Source organism: Hemiscyllium ocellatum, chromosome 21 (assembly GCF_020745735.1).
Source record: "Hemiscyllium ocellatum isolate sHemOce1 chromosome 21, sHemOce1.pat.X.cur, whole genome shotgun sequence".
NCBI classification, from domain to species: domain Eukaryota; kingdom Metazoa; phylum Chordata; class Chondrichthyes; order Orectolobiformes; family Hemiscylliidae; genus Hemiscyllium; species Hemiscyllium ocellatum.
Genome location: NC_083421.1, coordinates 52,681,882 through 52,701,754, shown reverse-complemented (window position 1 = coordinate 52,701,754; position 19,873 = coordinate 52,681,882). Strand labels below are relative to the sequence as shown.

At 40.4% G+C, this 19,873-nt stretch overlaps 1 protein-coding gene across 5 annotated transcripts in view; it reads right to left on the bottom strand.

The window, feature by feature from the left end:
- Positions 1-19,873, bottom strand: part of setx (senataxin) — a 110,663-nt gene that overhangs the window by 73,201 nt on the left and 17,589 nt on the right. For 4 of the 5 annotated variants that reach the window (XM_060841471.1, XM_060841475.1, XM_060841473.1 and 1 more), the window contains 5 exons: positions 9,168-9,390; positions 8,241-8,425; positions 4,963-5,173; positions 3,500-3,609; positions 1,968-2,187 (listed from right to left, as the gene is read on the bottom strand). In XM_060841471.1, coding sequence (XP_060697454.1) covers positions 1,968-2,187; positions 3,500-3,609; positions 4,963-5,173; positions 8,241-8,420 — 721 coding nt within the window. In that variant the 5' untranslated portion in view covers positions 8,421-8,425; positions 9,168-9,390. The remainder of the gene's footprint in view (positions 1-1,967; positions 2,188-3,499; positions 3,610-4,962; positions 5,174-8,240; positions 8,426-9,167; positions 9,391-19,873) is intronic. The other variant, XM_060841472.1, reaches the window with a different exon arrangement.

Below are 19,873 nucleotides of genomic sequence, written 5' to 3'. Positions count from 1 at the left end.
GCAAGAGGGGAGGACTATGTGTCGGAGAGCGAATGTGATGAATAAAACTGGTTTGTTGGTCTCATTTTCATGAGACCATCATCAACCACGTCTGAGGGGAAATTGCACTCTTTGAAGAAAGAGGCCATCTGGGTTGTTCGGTATTGGAACTGGTCCTCCTGGGAGCAGGTGCGGCAGAGGCAAAGGAATTGGGAATATGGGATGGCGTTTTTACAGGGGGCAGGGTGGGAGGAGGTGTAATCTAGGTAGCTGTGGGAGTCAGTCGGTTTATAGTAAACGTCCGTGTTGAGTCGGTCGTCCGAGATCGAAATGGAGAGGTCGAGGAAGGGGAGGGAGGAATCTGAGACGGTCCAGGTAAATTTGTGGTCAGGGTGGAAGATGTTAGTAAAGTGGATGAACTGTTCCATCTCCTCATGGGAGCATGAGGTAGCACCGATACAGTCATCGATGTAGCGGAGGAAAAGGTGGGGGAGGTGGTGCCAGTGTAGCTGCGGAGGATGGACTGTTCCACATATCCGACGAAGAGGTAGGCATAGCTGGGGCCTATGCGGGTGCCTGTGGCTACTCCTTTGGTTTGGAGGAAGTGGGAGGATTGGAAAGACAAGTTGTTCAGAGTGAGGACCAGTTCAGTCAGTCGAAGGAGGGTGTCAGTGGAAGGGTACTGGTTGGTTCGGTGGGAAAGGAAGAAGCGGAGGGCTTTGAGGCCTTCGTGATGGGGGATGTAAATGTATGGGGACTGGATGTCCATAGTGAAGATAAGGCGTTGGGGGGGCCGGGAAAGCGAAAATCATGGAGGGTGTGGGTGGTGTCCCGAACGTAGATGGGGAGTTCTTGGACTAAGGGGGACAGGACTGTATCAAGGTATGCAGAGGTGAGTTCAGTGGGGCAGGAGCAGGCCGAGACAATGGGCCGGCCGGACCAGTCAGGTTTGTGGATTTTGGGCAGGAGGTAGAAACGGGAGGTGCAGGATTGTGGGACTATGAGGTTGGAGGCGGTGAATGGGAGATCCCCGGAGGTGATGAGGTTACGGATGGTCTGGGAGATTTACTGCATCCGCTGCACCCAATGTGGCCTCCTATACATTGGGGAGACAGGCTGTGTACTTGCGGAACGTTTCAGAGAACATCTCTGCGACACCCGCACCAACCAACCCAACCGTCTCATGGCTCAACACTTTAACTCCCCCTCCCACTCCATCAAGGACATGCAGGTCCTTGGCCTCCTTCATCGCCAGACCATGGCAACATGACACCTGGAGGAAGAGCACCTCATCTTCCGCCTATGAACCCTCCAAACACAAGGGATGAATGCAGATTTCTCCAGCTTCATTTCCCCTCCCCCCACCTTATCTTAGTCCCAACCCTCAGACTCAGCACCGCTTTCTTGACCTGCAATCTTCTTCCTGACCTCTCTGCCCCCACCCCCTCTCCGGCCCCACCCCCTCTCCGGCCTATCACCCTCACCTTAACTCCTTCCACCTACTGCATTCCCAACGCCCCTCCCCCAAGTCCCTCCTCCCTACCTTTTATCTTAGCCTGCTAGACACATCCTCCTCATTCCTGAAGAAGGGCTTATGCCCGAAACGTCGATTCTCCTGCTCCTTTGATGCTGCCTGACCTGCTGCGCTTTTCCAGCAACACATTTTTCAGCTATTTCTAGACAGTCAAGTTAACAAAGTGAATTTGTCCTTAATTTCTAATGCCGCATCAGTATTTGTCAGCAATTAGCAAAGACAATGGCATCTTAATTTATCTAAAATATACACAAAGCAATCAAATAATATTCTTTTGAAATTTAATGAGAAAAAAACAACCATTTGGGGGCAACATCTGTTTGAGGCACACGCCTGCCCAACATATTCAACAACAGTACACTCTCCACCAATAACCTGTCATTCAGATGCTTCAGATTTTCTAGGTCAAACCTACAACAGATCTTCAAATCAATATGATCATCGCTATACTCACCAAGCCAGTAGTTCTTGTGGTTGGTAACATCATAAAGATGGGGTGGTAAAAGAATTAATTTTCCCTCTTCTATTCCATAACTGTTATAGAAATCTGTATTTTCAAAAAGATCCAGTTCAATGACCTTTAGTAGACAAGCTATCACTTCCTGCAAGTCATAGAAATCATCTCGCTCCACCTTTCCAAGAGATTTAGCAGCAAGGATTGCCCATCTCCTTATCTAAAAACAAACATAAACATTAAGAGTTAAAGAGTTTAAAAAAAAATTGGCACATTGCCTTTGGTGTTCTTCACTGGCTATACAGGAATTGCTATTAAGAAGAGGTGACTTGATTTTTATAATGCCAAAACTATTTTCAACCAATTGCTAGAAATTGCACTAGCTCAGGCTCTAGTGCAAGCAATGACCCCCAAAAATTTGAACACCAGTGTAGTAACGTAGTTAAGGTGAAACGTGCAGATATCAAATGACACAATCATTTCTGAGAACTCAGACAGTGGAATGGACAAAACAATATAAATTTATCAATAACAATCATCTTTCTCATGAAATTTAAAAAGAATTACATGATGAAAAGTTCACATATCATTGAACAAAATATAAGATGGGATGGATGAGATACAGGGATCAAATAAAACAATTTTAAGAGAAAAGATCGACAGCCTAACTTTGGATTAAACAAATGGCGTCTGAATTGTGAGGCTGTTTACTTTGGCATTTACTTACAAGAACATAATACCATTTGGTCCTCTGAGGTGCCACAATTCAAAGAAATCATGATTATCCTGAACGTGACACTTCACTGCTTCCATAACCCTTGACTCACTTACCATATTAAACACTGTATAGAAAATTTAAATCAATAATCTTGAAATTTGTGTTTTACTCGTTGGCACTTTCAAACAATTTCAGAGTCTGTGCCAAAGAGCAGTTAACTATTGTGATTTCACTACCGCCAATTTACCCAAATAATTAGGCCAGGAGTTATGTGTACTTTACCAGTTTTTTGTTTGTAAGACTGTTTTCAAGAGAAGAGGGTGGACGTACATTGCAAAGCATAAAAGTTTTAACACACACTTAAGACTTTTGGATAGGAGACTTGTTCAATTTTAATATTACTACACTGCTACTACACACTGTAGATCTCAAATCAAGTAACAAATTAGAGTCTTAAAAATATTGCCAAATTATTAAGCTACTTGGATATTCCAAATCAAAATGCTAATAAGAATAACATACAGATTTTGTTAGGTTTTGGCATATGTAACAGCATTTTTTGAAGGCCATCCTAACGTTCTGTGGATTAGACAAGAAAAAATTCTATAAATCTGAATCAAAAGCTACAATTCTGGGAAAATACTTCATTACCAACTTCTTCATGTGCCATAGTTGGAGCGCAATGCATTTCGTGCTTTTAACAAATTCTGTATTTACAGGCTACACTGCTCGTTTTTCATGTAAGTAACAGAAACAAACTTGTACAGAAAACTAATTGATAAGGTCAAACATGCTGTAGTCAGATTAGCCTTACTGTTTCATTTGGATGTACTAGAAGCAGATAGATGCCAGGATACATTTCAAACGCCTGAAAGGAGAAATTCACTTGCTCCATTTTACTGAGGGCCTCAACAAACAACTCACCTGAAACACAAAGCAAGTGTTAATTTCACGCTTGTGAAAATACTTTCACTGTTTCAGGCATAATGAAAACAGGAACCAAAATTTTAAAATAGTATGAAAACTCAATTACCACCTCAAATGCACAAATGATCAAAGCTCCAAAATTTTTAACAATTCTTATAACTTCCTTCTCTTCAGTTTTCCAAATTATATGTCAATGCTTGCTGCACATCATTCAGATGGAAGACAGAAATGGTTTGAGATACAGCCGATTGCTATGAAATTCACATTCACAAATGAGCAAGTAGATTATCTGCCTCCATATATCTTGTTCTCTAATTGATAAGTAGCAATTTCTTGCGAAGGTTTTGCATGTTAAAAGCACCTTTAAACAGAGTAAAACATGCCCTGGTGTTATCAAACAAAATTGGGCACTTGGAATGTCAGGCCATAAGATTAAAACTTGGTCAAAGCAGCAGATTTGAAGGAGCACCTTAAACAGATAGAAAGGGAAAGGGACTTAGGAAGGAATTCCAGAGTAGTGAAGGCACTGCAATCAATGGATAGGGCCTGGATGTCAGGGACACCATTGGGGAGGGGGGGGGGGGGGGGGGGGGGGGGGCAGAACTTAATGAATGTGGAGTTCATAAAATCGTCCAGCACAGCAGGAGCCATTTGGGCCATCGGGTGTGCCAGCTATTTGAAAGAGCTATCCAAATCTGCCTTGTTATCAATTACAATATTAGTGTCAAAAAGTCTATGAGAATCTCTCACCATTTGCTGAAGTTAAGGACACAGGGAGATAGGATTAGGAAAACGGGTGGCAGTTGAGCAAAGCTTGGAGTTCTATTTACATGCCAATTTGCCCTGATAACAGTCAGCATTTAAAGTATACTAATAATATGGGCCAGCCAGGTATAGAAACGAAAGACCAAATAAGTTGTGTATTATTTATGTTAAATACATACTCCTCAGAGCAACATGGGGAGGTAGGGTGGGGTGGGGTGATGGGGTTCCTGGGAGAGCAGTCAGGGTAAGAGGTAGCAAATACATTGAAACAAGGACAAAAATGGAAGTGAAGAACATGTTTAGAATGGAATTCAATAGATATTTCCTATTTCATTACATTCAGAGAAACAAAAACAAGCTTGACTTCAAAAAGTAATGAAAATATTTTGACCATTCAAATTCAAAGCAGGCCAAGATATTTCTAAAAAGAAAATTAAAAAAAATTATGTTAAGCCAGTTCTCTTCTTTTAAAAAAAAACAAGATGTAACACTTCACATTCACAGGGAGGATGCTATTCCAATCTGTGAAATCCTTAGAGTGCAGTATCTATGAATACTTGTTGAAGCAATACTGTAATTACATACTTAGCCGTTCATGAAGCAGTAAATAAGGGTATTTCAGAATCTCCAGAGTGGGTACCCTTAGGTTGTTCTCAAAGTCTGGTCCCGTGTACCCATGGAGTTGAATTTCCTGCTCATCCTCAATTAGAAACAACTCATCATCTTCCTCCTGTTCTTCTTTCAGGGCATTTTCAAAATGCTCGATCAGACGTTTAGTCTCTAGTTTCCACAAATACTGCATAACACAACATTAATCTGATTCAATAATAAAAAATAAATTGAATTCTACTCGAAAAGCAAATTTTATATTTTGAGATTATTAAACAATAACAACAAAACTAGCCCAACACATTGACACCCAAAGGGTATAGGTATGTGTTTCATGATTTGTGAACTGCTGATTGCCAATAGATTTTAGGAATTCCAAAACAGAGGATAGGTACTTTGCTATGGAGAGGATAAAGGCAGATGCAGCAGATGATAAACTGCAGAAGGTTTCTTTGTCCATATTTGACCTGATGCCATGAGATTTCAAGGGCTCAAGTCAATACTGTCTGATCCCAAAATGAAATCTAGCTTGATAGATCTTTTCTAATTTTAGTTAACGTGATGGTCAGTCAGTGAAACAGTCACACAAGTTCTTTTTCTAAAGAAAGTCAAAAGCCAAATATTTATTACATAGAAGACAAAACAGAAAAAAAATCCATCTAGATATAGAGGCAGTTTAGAAACCTCTTTAAAAATACACAACAAAACAAAGTTTGCCAGTTTTCCAACACCATCAATGGATAGAGTTTCAAGTCCAGACCAATTAACACTATATATCACACCCTTTTGTTTTGCTTAACTGGGATCCTCAGTATCTTTCCTATGATCTGTGGAGTCTTCTTACATGAAATCTCAAAAAATGAGAGGTTCAACTTTCTTAGCTTCTAACAACTTTCAGCTTTCTGACCAAAAACTCTTGGCTTGGAAGATTCAGGCTACACATTTATTCCTTGAACTGCTCTGAAAAACATCTTCAAGGGAAACCGTGCTTCTGATCCCTGTCAGGTTTCCTCCAAACTGGCCCAAGGTTTTTCAATCTGGGTTTTCTAAACTGAAATCAGTCTGCAATTGTTTTCAATTGAAAATAAGCTAATGGTCTTACCCATCTATCATAAACCACTACAATACAAACAATTTTCCATTTAGACACCAGCAGTTTATAGCCACTTACTGAGAAATGCAGGATAAAGTTGCTAATCCTGAACGACACTGTGACCTTTCTTAAAACAATATTCTTCATAAAAGTAATCATATACTGTTATTCTGAAAACTGCACACCTTTCATTACAAGACATGAAGTGATAAAAAATTACTGATTTTAGGCTAACATCAACATTCACATGACTGAACGTTACTGGCTAGAACAGTGTTTATTACCTACCGCTAATGAAGAACAAGACATTTAAGAGACAAACCCATTGCTGTGGGTCTGGAGTCGCATGTACATCAGACCAGGTAAGGATAGCAGATTTCCTTCCTTAAAGTACACAAGTGAATCAGATGAAGTTTTAACATCAATAGTTGTCAAACTACCTTTTAATTCTAGATTTTTAGTTGAATTTAAATACCATCATCTGCCATGGTGTGATTCAAACACATGTGCCCAAATCATTAATTTAGTGTTTTATATTACTAGCCCAGTGACTTTTCCACCAGCCATTGCCTCTCCAATATTATGAGAGATATCTGATTTCGTTTAATTCTTACCCACCAACCAATTCTATTGCAATAAGTAAATACAAAGAAATTACACAATATTTGAGAAAGGAAATGTAATAATAAAAATACAGTTCTGCACATGCCACCAGACAGACTAAAATGATTCATTATTCACCATCACTTTAGACAAGTTCTGTTAAGAACTGAGTCATGGATTGTACAATGATAGTAAGGAAACTAACAGCTTTAAGACTGTGTGATCTTCTCTCATGGAACTCACATGCAGACAAGACCACTGCATAGAGTCATACAGCACAGAAACAGACTCTTTGGTCCAATTCTTCCGCACTGACTAGACATCCCAATTTCTAGTCCCCATTGCCAGCATTTGGCCCATACCCTTCTAAGCTGAAAATGTGTTGCTGGCTAAAGCACAGCAGGTCAGGCAGCATCCAAGGAACAAGAAATTCGACGTTTCGGGCCAGAGCCCCTCATCAGGAATGGTCTCTGGGCTCTGGTCCGAAACGTCGAATTTCCTGTTCCTTGGATGCTGCCTGACCTGCTGTGCTTTAACCAGCAACACATTTTCAGCTCTGATCTCCAGCATCTGCAGACCTCACTTTTTACTCATATCCTTCTAAACCCTTTGTATTCATATTACCCTCCAGATACCCTTTTAACACTGTAATTGTATCAGCCTCCACCACTTTCTCTGGCAGCTCATCCCATGTGCATGTAAAAAGTTACCCTTCAGATCCTTTTTAAATTTTTCCCCTCTCACCTTAAACCTACGGACTTTAGGTGTGGACTCTCCCACTCGAGGAGAAAGACCTTGGCTTTTCACCCTATCCATGCCTCTCATGATTTCATAAACCTCTAAGGTCACCCCTCAGTCTCCAATGCTCCAGGTTTAAAAAATGTCCCAGCTTATTCAGCCTCACCCTTTAACTCAAACCCTCCAGCTCTTGCAATATCTTTGCAAATCTTCTCAAGTTTAACAACATCCTTCCTACAGGAAGGGACCAGAATTGTACACATTATTCTAACAGTGGTCTCAGTAATTCCTGTATAGCTGCGACATGAATGTTCCAACTCCAATACTCAATGTTCTGATCAATGAAGGCAAGCATGCCAAATGCTTTCTTCACCACCCTATCTACTTGCAATTCCACCTGCAGCCCTAGGTCTCTTTGTTCACCAATATTCCCTAGTATCTACCATTAATTGCCTTACCAACATGCAACATCTCACACTTATTGAAGTTAAACTCCATCTGCCACTCTTTCACCCATTGGCCCATCTGATCAAGGTCCTGTTGTACTGTGATAACCTTCTTCATTGTCCACTATACTGCCTATTTTGGTTTTATTTATAAACTTACAAACCGTGTTTAATATACCCCACATTTCTTATGTACAAAACGTATGGCGTTGCATTTTTGAAAACTTTTATATTCAAAACCACATAAGTAATCACATAATTTTAAAAGAAGTGCAGCAAATGTCATCTTTGCGGCTACTAGACCAGATTTGAAGGAATTTATATAGACGACATTCAAGTCCTATTACCACCTTCAGATTAACTCTTTATATTACCGTGTGCATTAATGGGAGTTGATCGCGTGCTTGGTGATAGTCCACCACGCATTCCAGGCAAAAACAAAGATCTTCATTAGCAGCTTGAAATTCCTGTGGAGGGAGCTCCTCAGAACTGTAGAGATGTAGAAACTGAAGTGTTGTCTTGCCTTGTGGTGTGCACCAACGACAAGTACTCATCTTGCCTATTTGAACATGAAAAGCCAAATTAAAATTAGTGTAGAAAGTAAAATGTTATTGGGGCATAGGAGTAAATATACAATACAGAATGGTATTATAAGAATACATAACAATTTAATCCAGCAACAGCATAGCTAATTACAAAACTGTTTGCATCAGCTGTAGAAGAGAACAGCATCGTTTAATTGAGACAATTCCCTACCTGTCTCAAGTAACAGATGTGCTTAATTGTTTCTAATGAACACAATACTTCTAGTAATAATTACTGGGTGTTTAAAATCCCAAGGGCTATTTACAAAATAACCAGCACTTATTGTTGAAGGAATTGTACACTTTCATTTATTCAATAAAAGGTGTTCTCAACCATAAACAAAATTAACTAAAATGATTTCTGAAGTCATAATTTTGCAACTAAAAAGTTACAAAATTAAATTCCATTTATTCATTAACTTTTCACTGTAGAGCTGTTCTGAATTAGCTCCTTGGCCTTTCCCTTTCTTTCAGTTAATCCTGCTCTTTAACCAAGATTTATAGGATTGACTCAATCTCCCATAACCACATCCATTAATTTTCTCTTTTGTTTCTTTCAACACAGGAATTGTAAATAGCTTTTCATTGAGAAAGAGCAGGGAGAAGATTAATAAAAGAACAATATTCTGCACAAGTCATCGAATAATTTCAAGAGAAACATGGAATTTCTGGATAAAAAGTTGTTAGAATTTTAAACAACATTCCAACAGGGCCTACCTCCAGTTAAGCTTTGCCTCAATTGTGTTTTGCTTTATTTCTGTCCTATTCTGTCATAGGAAGATGTATTTTTCTTCTCCTTTTCAAAGTTAGCCACAACATGTTCCATCAAAACCCTTTGTTTGTGAAGTCCAATTTTTAAATGACTCACAATTTCTCTTCTTTGGGGTTATAACACAAGGTCCTTCAGGTTATCAAATCCACAAGACATAAAGAGAGGTCCCTGAAAGGAGGAAAGAGGTTAGAATTCAGAATAACTTAAAAACTCAATTTTACAATCATTAATTCATACGATTTTTGACTGGGTCAAGAACGTCTGCGAGTGAAGTTTCTTTTCTTTGCTTGATCTCGCAGAGTTCTTTCTCCTAGTGGTTGGATGCCTAGCAATGTGGTCAGTCTATTTATCAGCAAGATCTACATATCATCTGGTAACCAAGTTTCAGAGTGCTTGAGACGGAGAATGGGCTCAATTTGAGCATAGAGTCTGCTCTTCTGTAGACAGAATCTTGCAAACAATGTGTGTGATCAGTAGCACTTTTTCTGGACCAAAGCAGGGTAGTCCAGAATTACAGCTAAACTGTTCAGAGGGTCAGTGTTTATAGTCATCTGACAGATTGTTGAATGGATCACGTTAGTTAATTACGGTCAAAATTCATACGACACCAGGTTACAATCCACGAGGCTTATTTGAAATCACAAGCTCTTAAGAGCTCTGCTCCATCATCAGGTGAAAAGAAGACAAGGCACATGAGATGGAAGGGGGGTGCGTGGGGAGGGAATGAGAGATGGAAGTGGGGGGGGGGGGTGAGGAAGGGAACGAGAACTGGAAAGGGGGGAGAGGGAACGAGAGATGGAACCAGGAAAAGAGGGAGAGAGATAGAGAAACACTGTGCATACAACTTAACGTACGCTAGTAAATATAAATGTTAAAACTGCAAAGTCTCTTTACATATAGTCCCCTCGATTAAGCTGTGATCTGTCTATTTACTTCTGTGAAAGTGAGAGAGAGAGAATATGAATGAATGAATGAATGTTGGAGCTTTAAGGATAGTTAATCAGCATCTAGAAAGAAAAACCATGGAGATCAGGCTTTGAAACGGCAAAGATTTCCAAGGTATCCCTTAAAACAAGGCAAGTCTGCTAGGTGTCCTTCCTCATCTGTATGTAGGAATACTAGTGAGAGTGGGTCATGTCTTTTTGTGGCCAGTTGATATTCATGTATCCTGGTGGCTAGTTTTCTGCCTGTTTGTCCAATGTAGTGCTTGTTACATTTCTTGCAAGTTATTTTGTAAATGACATTAGTTTTGCTTGTCTGTATAGGGTCTTTCACGTTCATTAGCTGCTGTTTTAGTGTGTTGGTGAGTTTGTGGGATAGCTTACATTACACACAGATGAGGAAGGACACCACTTCAACTGGGATAACACATCCATCCTAGGACAAGCCAAACAGAGACATGCACAAGAATTCCGAGAAGAATGGCATTCCAACTGGAACTCTATCAACAAACACATTGACTTGGATTCCATCTACCAACCCCCCGAGAAAAAGAACGAGAAATGACCTCACCACAGGAAATGACCTCACAAACACAAGGAAATCCAAACACATAAATAGAAAGCAGGCCATGCCACCAGTGCTTCATCTGGAGGCTCACTGACGATATTACTTAGTATGATGACAAAACGTCTGAATACAACCTTTCAGCTCAACAAGCAAACCTCCATCCAGCTACAAACCTTTTCAAAACTCACTAGTTTCGTCACCATGCTAGGTAACATCTCCAGTAAGCCTCCAGTGAAGCACTGGTGTTCTGTCCTGCTTGCTACTTATCAATAAGCATCACCCTAGCCAAAGAAACACTGATCTCACTGCTAGACAAACCAAGGATACAAACACCTGACAGCACTAACTCCATCAGCAAGGACCACATCCTCAAACTAATAGACCTGTGCCTCACAACCCACTGCGCCTTCCACAACAAGATCTACAAACAATTAATGGGGTGCCCTATGGGATCACCAACATCAGGACTCTGAGCAGAAGCAGCTATGCAGAAGTCAGAATGAACAGCTCATCCCACGATCTAGCCCAAACTTTGCGTGTGCTATGTGGATGACACCTTTGTTATCACAAAATGGAACAAATTAGAAGAAACCCACAACACAGACAACATCCTTACTGGTATAAACTTCACCAAAGAGGAAGAGAATAGTAACAGACTCCCCTTCCTGGATGTCACAGAAGAACGAAAAGCCAATGGAGAGCTGCAAACCAGCAACTACAGGAAATCCACACACATGGACCAGACACTCAACTACAGGAGTAACCATTCCCAACACCCACAAACAGAGCTCCATCAGGACATTATTTAAATGAGTCACAATATACTGCAGCAACCAGGACCTATGAGAAGCCGAGAAAAAACACCTATACAATGTAGTCAGGAACAATGGGTACCCAATAAGCCCAGTCCACCGATTCCTGCACAAAAGGACTAAACAAGAACACACAAGCTGCCCAGAGATTATGGCCACCTTGCCATACATTAAAGACAGCTTGGAGATGACAGTCTGACTACTCTGGCTCCTAGGCATCATGATAGCCCCACATATTTACCACCACAAACAGCTCCTGATGAATTTAAAGGACCCTGTACCTACAGCCAGCAGAATGAATGCTATGTATAAAATACCGTGCAAGGATTGCAAGAAACACTACATTGGACAAATAGTCAGGAAACTAGCCACCAGGATACATGAGCATCAACCAGCCACCAAAAGACATAATCAGCTCTAACTGGCATTCATACACACAGACAAAAGAGGACACTATTCGACTGGGACAATGCATCCATCCTCGGACAGGTTAAACAAAGACATGGACGAGAATTCCTAGAGGCCTGGTGTTCAAACTGGAGCTCCATTAACAAACATATAGATTTGGACCCCATTTACCAACCTCTCAGAAACAGAACTGGAAATAATATCACCGACCACAACAAACTGAGACATATAAATAGCAAGCGGGGCAGAACACCAAAGCTTCACCAGAGGTTCACTGATAATGTTACCTAGCATGGTGACAAAATGTCCAAGAACAAACCTACCGACTCCACAAGCAAACTTACAATCTAATCCACAACCTCAGCTACAAATTGGCTCTAAACCTCAAGCCCAGGAGCAACCACAGAAAGCAATTTCCTGTGGTTTATCACACAGACAAGTGGGTGGGAGTTTGTACTCAGATTGCAAACAACAAATTTGTAATTGTTTCGAACCTTGGTTGATAACTTGCCCAGAGGGAGATGCCTCAAATGTAAATTTAATATCACAAAAAACAATATTGCAATTAAGTTTCCAGGTTAGAAATGGAAAAGATTTAAAACCCACAAGTGTGAGGAATCATTTCCAACTTACTCCAAGATTCAATATCTACTTAAAGGCGTGTTTAGTGTATAACTTATAGAATTGTATCAGAAGTTCCACCCTATAGTTTAAAGTATACAGAGGTACCTTGATTTTCCAAATTTCAGATTATCCAAAGATGATCTTAAGATCTGGATAGAAACATTACATCAAAGAGGTATTTCCAACATTGATCGTGACTTTTGTGTACAATGATTAAATATGAACTCAGCTTTAATGAAATGTGGCCGAGAACAGTCTTGGATATCGATGGGAGCCCAAGCACGGACTTCAAATGACTGACTGCCCGTCCTCTCTGTCTCTCTCTCTCCACACTTTCCCTGGAGTTCTACACAGGGGTGTACCCTAAACCCCAGTCCTCAGATAATCTCTCCAACATTGTCATGTACAGGGCAAAGGTGGAACTTGTCAAAAAGTTACAGTAAAAAGTTGTGTGCGCACACATGCACTTTTTTGAGACTCACCCCCAAAAGCAGCAGCAGTCTTATTGTTGGTGTCCCGCCAGCTGCATGGAGAGGGGGGGGGGCAGGACCAGAGGCAGGGTGGCTGGGGGGGGGGGGGTTTGGAGGGGTATTCAGTGGGGCAGACAGCGGGGTAAGAGGGGTGAGCTTGCAGGCAGTGTGCTGCTGCCTAGTCACCTGAATGGGGAGCGGACTTAGCAAGTGCTGGCTGTGTCAATCCCATTGAATTGATTGGGGAGGAGGGAGAGTTCAGCAATGTTGTAGGTCCCACACACAAATGCGTCTGCTCAGAAACAAACCCTGAGAGTGAGTGAGAGTGAGAGTGAGCGCAAGGCAGGCAGAGCAAGGAAAAAGGAGACTTCAGAAAACTCCAAGCCCTAGAGGAGAGGCACTGAATCAATTAACCAGATAATCAATTATCCGAACGAAATACTGCCCACCCATCTCGCTTGGATAGTTGAGATTCCTCTGATTTTTGCCTACAAAACAGTGCTTATTCAAAAGGTGCTTTTGATCAGTTTGTTATAACAAATGTACTAAAACTGAAGAAACCTCAGTCAATTATTAACCGAAAGTTTGAATTTTAAAAGTAATATATTAAATTGTGATCATGACATTGATAGGACCAGCGTTAAGTATCTGATCACCACAAAGAGTTTTGTGTTCATAACTAGGTTGGACGGTAAAACTTGTAACTTTTCACAGTGTGTCACAGGCCTATGGTGCACGTTTCCAGCTCAAGCAGTAAGACAGACTTCACTGAAATCATCCAAAATGGAGCAGCACAAATTCCTGAATGGTGTCAACATAAATACAAAAATGTTGATAGGATATTGGGGTAAGTTTCACAGACAGTAGAACATTACAAAGGTATACATACAGTACAAATCAGTATCATGTCTTGCCTGCTTGTCTCACATGGTGAGTAAGTCTTACTCTAGCTATGTTCAGTACAATACATTCCTTTGACATAGTTTTTCCATACACGTACATGAAAAGTTGTTCCTCATGACTATCGATTTGTTCAATTTGCACTTGCAACCATTTATACATTGCTTGTCTTATTAATAAAACAGCTAAAGATATGCAGGATAAAGTAGCTGTAAATAAACTGATGTTATCTGATGTTACATACCAATTCAGGAGTTTAATAAATTATTTCATATAAAACATGTAGTGTCTAAAAGCCATCCATTTAATTCTTTTTAAGTTTGGTAATATATAACAACACGACGGTTGGAGGAAGAGCGCCTCATCTTCCACCTGGGAACCCTCCAACCACAAGGGTTGAACTCAGATTTCTCCAGTTTCCTCATTTCCCCTCCCCCCACCTTGTCTCAGTCGAATCCCTCGAACTCAGCACCGCCTTCCTAACCTGCAATCTTCTTCCTGACCTCTCCGCCCCCACCCCACTCCGGCCTATCATCCTCACCTTGACCTCCTCCCCCAAGTCCCTCCTCCCTACCTTTTATCTTAGCCTGCTGGACACACTTTCCTCATTCCTGAAGAAGGGCTTATGCCCGAAACGTCGAATTTCCTGTTCTTTGGATGCTGCCTGACCTGCTGCGCTTTTCCAGCAACACATTTTCAGCTCTGATCTCCAGCATCTGCAGACCTCACATTCTCCTCCAATATATTACTGTAGATTTATGAGGAAGATCTGTCATAGTGGTAATGTCCCTGAACTTCAGGCTATTGTTCTGGAGACAGGGGCTCAAACCTCAACATGACAGACTGAAATTTGAATCCAATAATAATCTGGAATTAAGAGCTAGCCAAATGGCCACCATGTAACCACTGTTAATTATAAAAACCCATTGTGTTCACTAATATCCTTTGCTGGTGGTGGGAAGTAGAATCTGCAGCACGGTGGCTCAATGGTTAGCACTGCTGCCTCACAGCACCAGGATCCCAGGTTCAATTCCAGCCTGAGGCGACTGGCTGTGTGGAGTTTGCACATTCTCCCCGTGTCTGCGTGGGTTTCCTCTGGGTGCTAGTTTCCTCCCTCAGTCAAAAGATGTATAAGTCAGGTGAATTGGCTATGCTAAATTGCCCATAGTGCTAGGTGCATAGGTCAGTCAGAGGGAAATGGTTACTCTTCAAAGGGTCAATGTGGACTGGTTGGGCCGAAGGGCCTGCTTCTACACTGTAGGGAATCTAATCTGTTACATGATCTGACCTACATGAGATTAATTCTTTATGCCCTTTGAACTGATTTAAAGAACTAATTAGTTTGGGGCAATTAAGGATGAGCAATAAATTTTGGCCATTGCCAGCAATGCCCATACAAGCATCATAGATGCACAGAATGGAAACAGACCCTTCAGAATAAAGAGGGAAAAAATATCAAATTTATTTTTGATCAAATATGCTATTTTGTGTCTTGTAATAACAGATTTTAGAAAAAACAATATTAATACACAAAATTAAATGTGTAATTAAAATATAACATATCTGCAGAAATAAAACAATTTTCTGAAAAGTGCTTTACTTTTGATACGATAGCTAACTTACCAAACTCAAATTTAATGAGAAGTTTGGGCTATTTAGGACCATGCCCTTTAAACACAGAAACATAGAAGATAGGAGCAGGAGGCAGCGATTCAGTCCTTCAAGCCTGCTCTACTATTCATCATAATCATGGCTGATTGTCCAACTCAATAGCCTAATCCTGCTTTCGCCCCATAATCTTTGGTTCCATTTGCCCCATCTAGCCGTCCCTTGAATACGTTCAACATTCTGGTATCAACCACTTCCTGTGGCAATGAATTCCACAGGCCCATCACTGCGGGTGAAGAAGTGTCTCTTCAACTCTGTCCTAAATGGTACATCCCGAATCCTTAAGACTGTGACCCGTGGTTCTGGACACACCAACCACTGGGAACATCCTCCCTGCATCTACCCGGTTTAAATTTTATAAATCTTAATAAAATTCCTCCCCCCTAAGTGTCTAAACTTCAGCAAAAATAATCCTAACCTAGTCAGTCAATCTCTCTTCATGTCAATCCTAGCATCTCCTGAATCAGCCTGGTAAACCTTCGCTGCACTCCCTCGAGAGCAACAGCATCTTCCTCAGAAAAGGAGATCAAAACTTCACAGAATATTCTAGATGTGGCATCACCAAGGCTATGACTGCAACCACATATCCCTGCTCCTGTACTCAAAACCTCTTGCAATGAAGGCTAACATACCAGTGACCTTCTTTATCGCCTGCTGTACCTACATGCTCACCTTCAGCGACTGGTGCACAAGGACACCCAGTTTCTGCTGCATACTGCCCTCTCCTAATTTACAGCCGTGTGGATAGTAATCGGCCTTCTTGTTTTTGATTTTAAAAAGAATAACCTCGCATTATTCCAAATCATACTGCATATGCCATTGATTTGCCATCACCCAACCTGTCCAGATCATGCTGAAGCATCTCTGCATTCTTGTCACAGTTCACCATCCCACCCAACTTGGTATCATCTGCAAACTTTGAGATGTTACGTTTTGTTCCCTCATCCAAATCATCAATACACAGATATTGTGAATAACTGGTGTCCTGGCACTAATCCCTATAACATTCCACTAGTTATTGCCTGCCAATTTGAAAATACCCATTAATTGTCCCAAGGATCTCTTTGTTTCCTCTCTGCCAACCAGTTTTCTATCTATCTCCATACACATCTGCCAATCCCATGCACTTTGATCTTGCACAATAACTTCTTACATGGGACATTTTCAAACACTGAGAGTTCAAATATTCCACACTGAGTGGCTCCTCCTTGTTAACTCTACAGTTTCCATTATGGATTTTTTTCTCCTATGGGTAATTATGTTAAATGTGCTGACAATGTAAGTATGTAGATACTGGGGGCAAGAGTAAATGTCTTCATTATCTAGGTAAGGATCTCAAAGACAAACTAAAATATTTGCAGAAATAAATCATACTCATTTATAAAGAAGAATAGTGTATTGCACTTCTCTAAGCAAAGAAGGCACTTTTACTAATTGAGATTGCGCAAACTATACAATGAAAGGAGCCTAGGAAAAGATTATAATTAACTATTGATCTATGTCACCACAAAGATTAAAAAGTCAGATCTTTAGACATGACAAGATTAAACAACTTCAAACTTATGCTAGACAACAACACTTGTTAGCGAGTTTTGAAAAGATTTGTAGCTCAGGTTGAGGTGCTGGATGTAAGTTTGCTCACTGAGCTGAAAAGGTTCATTTCCAGACATTTCGTCACCATATTAGGCAATATCATCAGTGAGCCTCCAGTAAAGCGCTGATGTTTTGTCCAATTTTCTATTTGTGTCTTGGTTTCCTTGGGTTGGTGATGTCATTTTGGTTGTTTTTCTCAGCGGGTGGTGGATGGTGTCCAAATTGATGTGTTTGTTGATAGAGTTCCAGTTGGTATGCCATGCTTCTAGGAATTCTCGTGCATGTCCTATTTGGCTTGTCCGAGGATGGATGCGTTGTCCCAGACAAAAAGCACCCAGAATCCCTAGCCACTCTTCCCTACATCAAAGACATCTCAGAAATGACGGCCAGACCACTCAGACCTCTTGACATCATGGTAGCCCACAAACCCACCAACACACTAAAACAGCAGCTAATGAAGTTAAAAGACCCTATATCTACAACGAGCAAAACGAATGTCATTTACAAAATACCTTGCAAGAACTGTAACAAACACTTCATTGAATAAACAGGTAGAAAACTAGCCACTAGGGTATATGAACATCAACAAGCCACAAAAAGACATGATCCACTATCACTAGAATCCTTAAATACAGGTGAGGAAGGACACCACTTTGACTGGGACAACATCAATTTGGACACTGTCCACCACCTTCTGGGAAAAATAACCAGAAATGACATCAAAGGAAATGGCATTACCAACCCAAGGAAACCTAAACACAAACAAAGCAGGATACTGGATGCTCACTGATGATGCTACCTATTATGGTGACAAAATGCCTGAAAACGTACCTTCCAGCTCAGCAAGCAAACTTACATCCAAAACAACACTTGTGGTTACTGGGGTTTCTACTCTTCATATATTGCAGAAGGAAAGACAAAATTAGGTTAATAGACTCAAAACATTTACTTGACTACGTCAAAGAGTCGGGACACTGAAGCAGACTCTTCAGTTCAACTCATCCACGTTGACCAGATATCTTAAACTGATCTAATCCCATTTGCCAGCAAATGACCTATATCCCGCTAAATCTTTCTCTTCATGTACCCATCCAAATGCCTTTTAAATGTTGTAATTGTAATAGCCTCCACAACTGCCTCTGGCAGCTCATTCCATAAACGCACCATCCTGAAAGTGACAAAGTTGCCCCTCCGTTCTCTTTTAAATCTTTTCCCTCTCACTTTAAACCTATGCCCTCCATTTTTGGACAACCCTACCCTGGGTAAAAGATCCTGGCTGTTCACCTATCCATACCCTTTATGATTTTATGAAACTCTACAAGGTCACCCCTCAGCTCCGAAGCTCCTGTGAAAAAGCCCCAGATGATTCAGCCTCCCCCAAAGCTTAAACCCTGCAACATCCTTTTAAATCTTTTCTGAATCCTTTCAAGTTTCACAGCAGGGCAATCAGTAGTGAATGCAGAAGTATTTCAAAAGTGGCCTCACTAATGTCATCCCAACTCCTATACTCAATACACTGACTAATGAAGCCAAACATGTCTAGTTATGATTCCACTTTCAAGAAATTATGTATCTGCACCCCTAGGTCTCTTTGCTTCGGCTAGTTGAGCTGGTTTTGACTATCATAGCATTGACATTTTTCTAGCCAACAGTGGTTTTCACTTTGAAATCAAAGAAATGTTAACAATTCTTCTGTATGTGGTCTCAGAGTGGCTCATTTCACCACTTAGACACAAAACTCTTCTTTGGTTCTAACTTTCCATACAGTCTCACTTCAAGCTGGTTGCAAAACACATTCGGATTTTTTTGTCAGTTCACAAACATTTGCTTTCAGATTCTGAATGCTTAAAAAAGGGAAGTCTAGGAGTGAATTCATGACCATCTTCAAAAATCAAGAAAATAAAAGGACGTTTTTTAAAAAAAAACTTGCGCTAAATTACAATTCTCAATTGTTACCAGAATTCAAGGACACTACATTGAAGGGATCAAACAGCAGCTGTTTTACAAAAAATATTTTTTTATAATTTTTTCTCTCAAATAAATTTTAAGTAAAAATGAAGAATTGAATTAATCATTTTATTACTTGTCACTGTCACTAGAATAGTGAAACATTCAAAATTATCAGACATTTTATACAAAGATACAGTCACAATCATGCTTTCAGTGAACACCTTGCTGTACTCTGAGTGGGTAATGTGTAAGCTGCATGACAACCCTAGCGCTCATTACAGGCACTGCACTGCTAGCTGGAGTACTCTATAGTGTAAACATAATCCTCAAAAACTGAAAACAGAATAAAATGCATTCAGCATTAATTTCAAAAGGAAGATTTATATTTGACCAACCTTATTGAATTAAGTAACAGACAGGGAACCCAACCAATCCTCACAGTAAAGGAATAGCTTTTTAAAATACTTAGATGACAGTTAATTATCAGGCATTGGTACTACATATTCTAAACAGATGCATTAATTGTTCATTAGTATCACTGTTATCAAAAGGAGATATCATATAAATTTATTGATATATGACATGAATTCAGAGACAGTAAGAAGTTATGTTACTAAGACGATGGTTACTTTTTTCTTCCTTTATCCACTATCCGACTGCATGGTTACTGTTGGGGCACCTGCATATCACTCTCACAAGTGACTTATTTTAGCATTT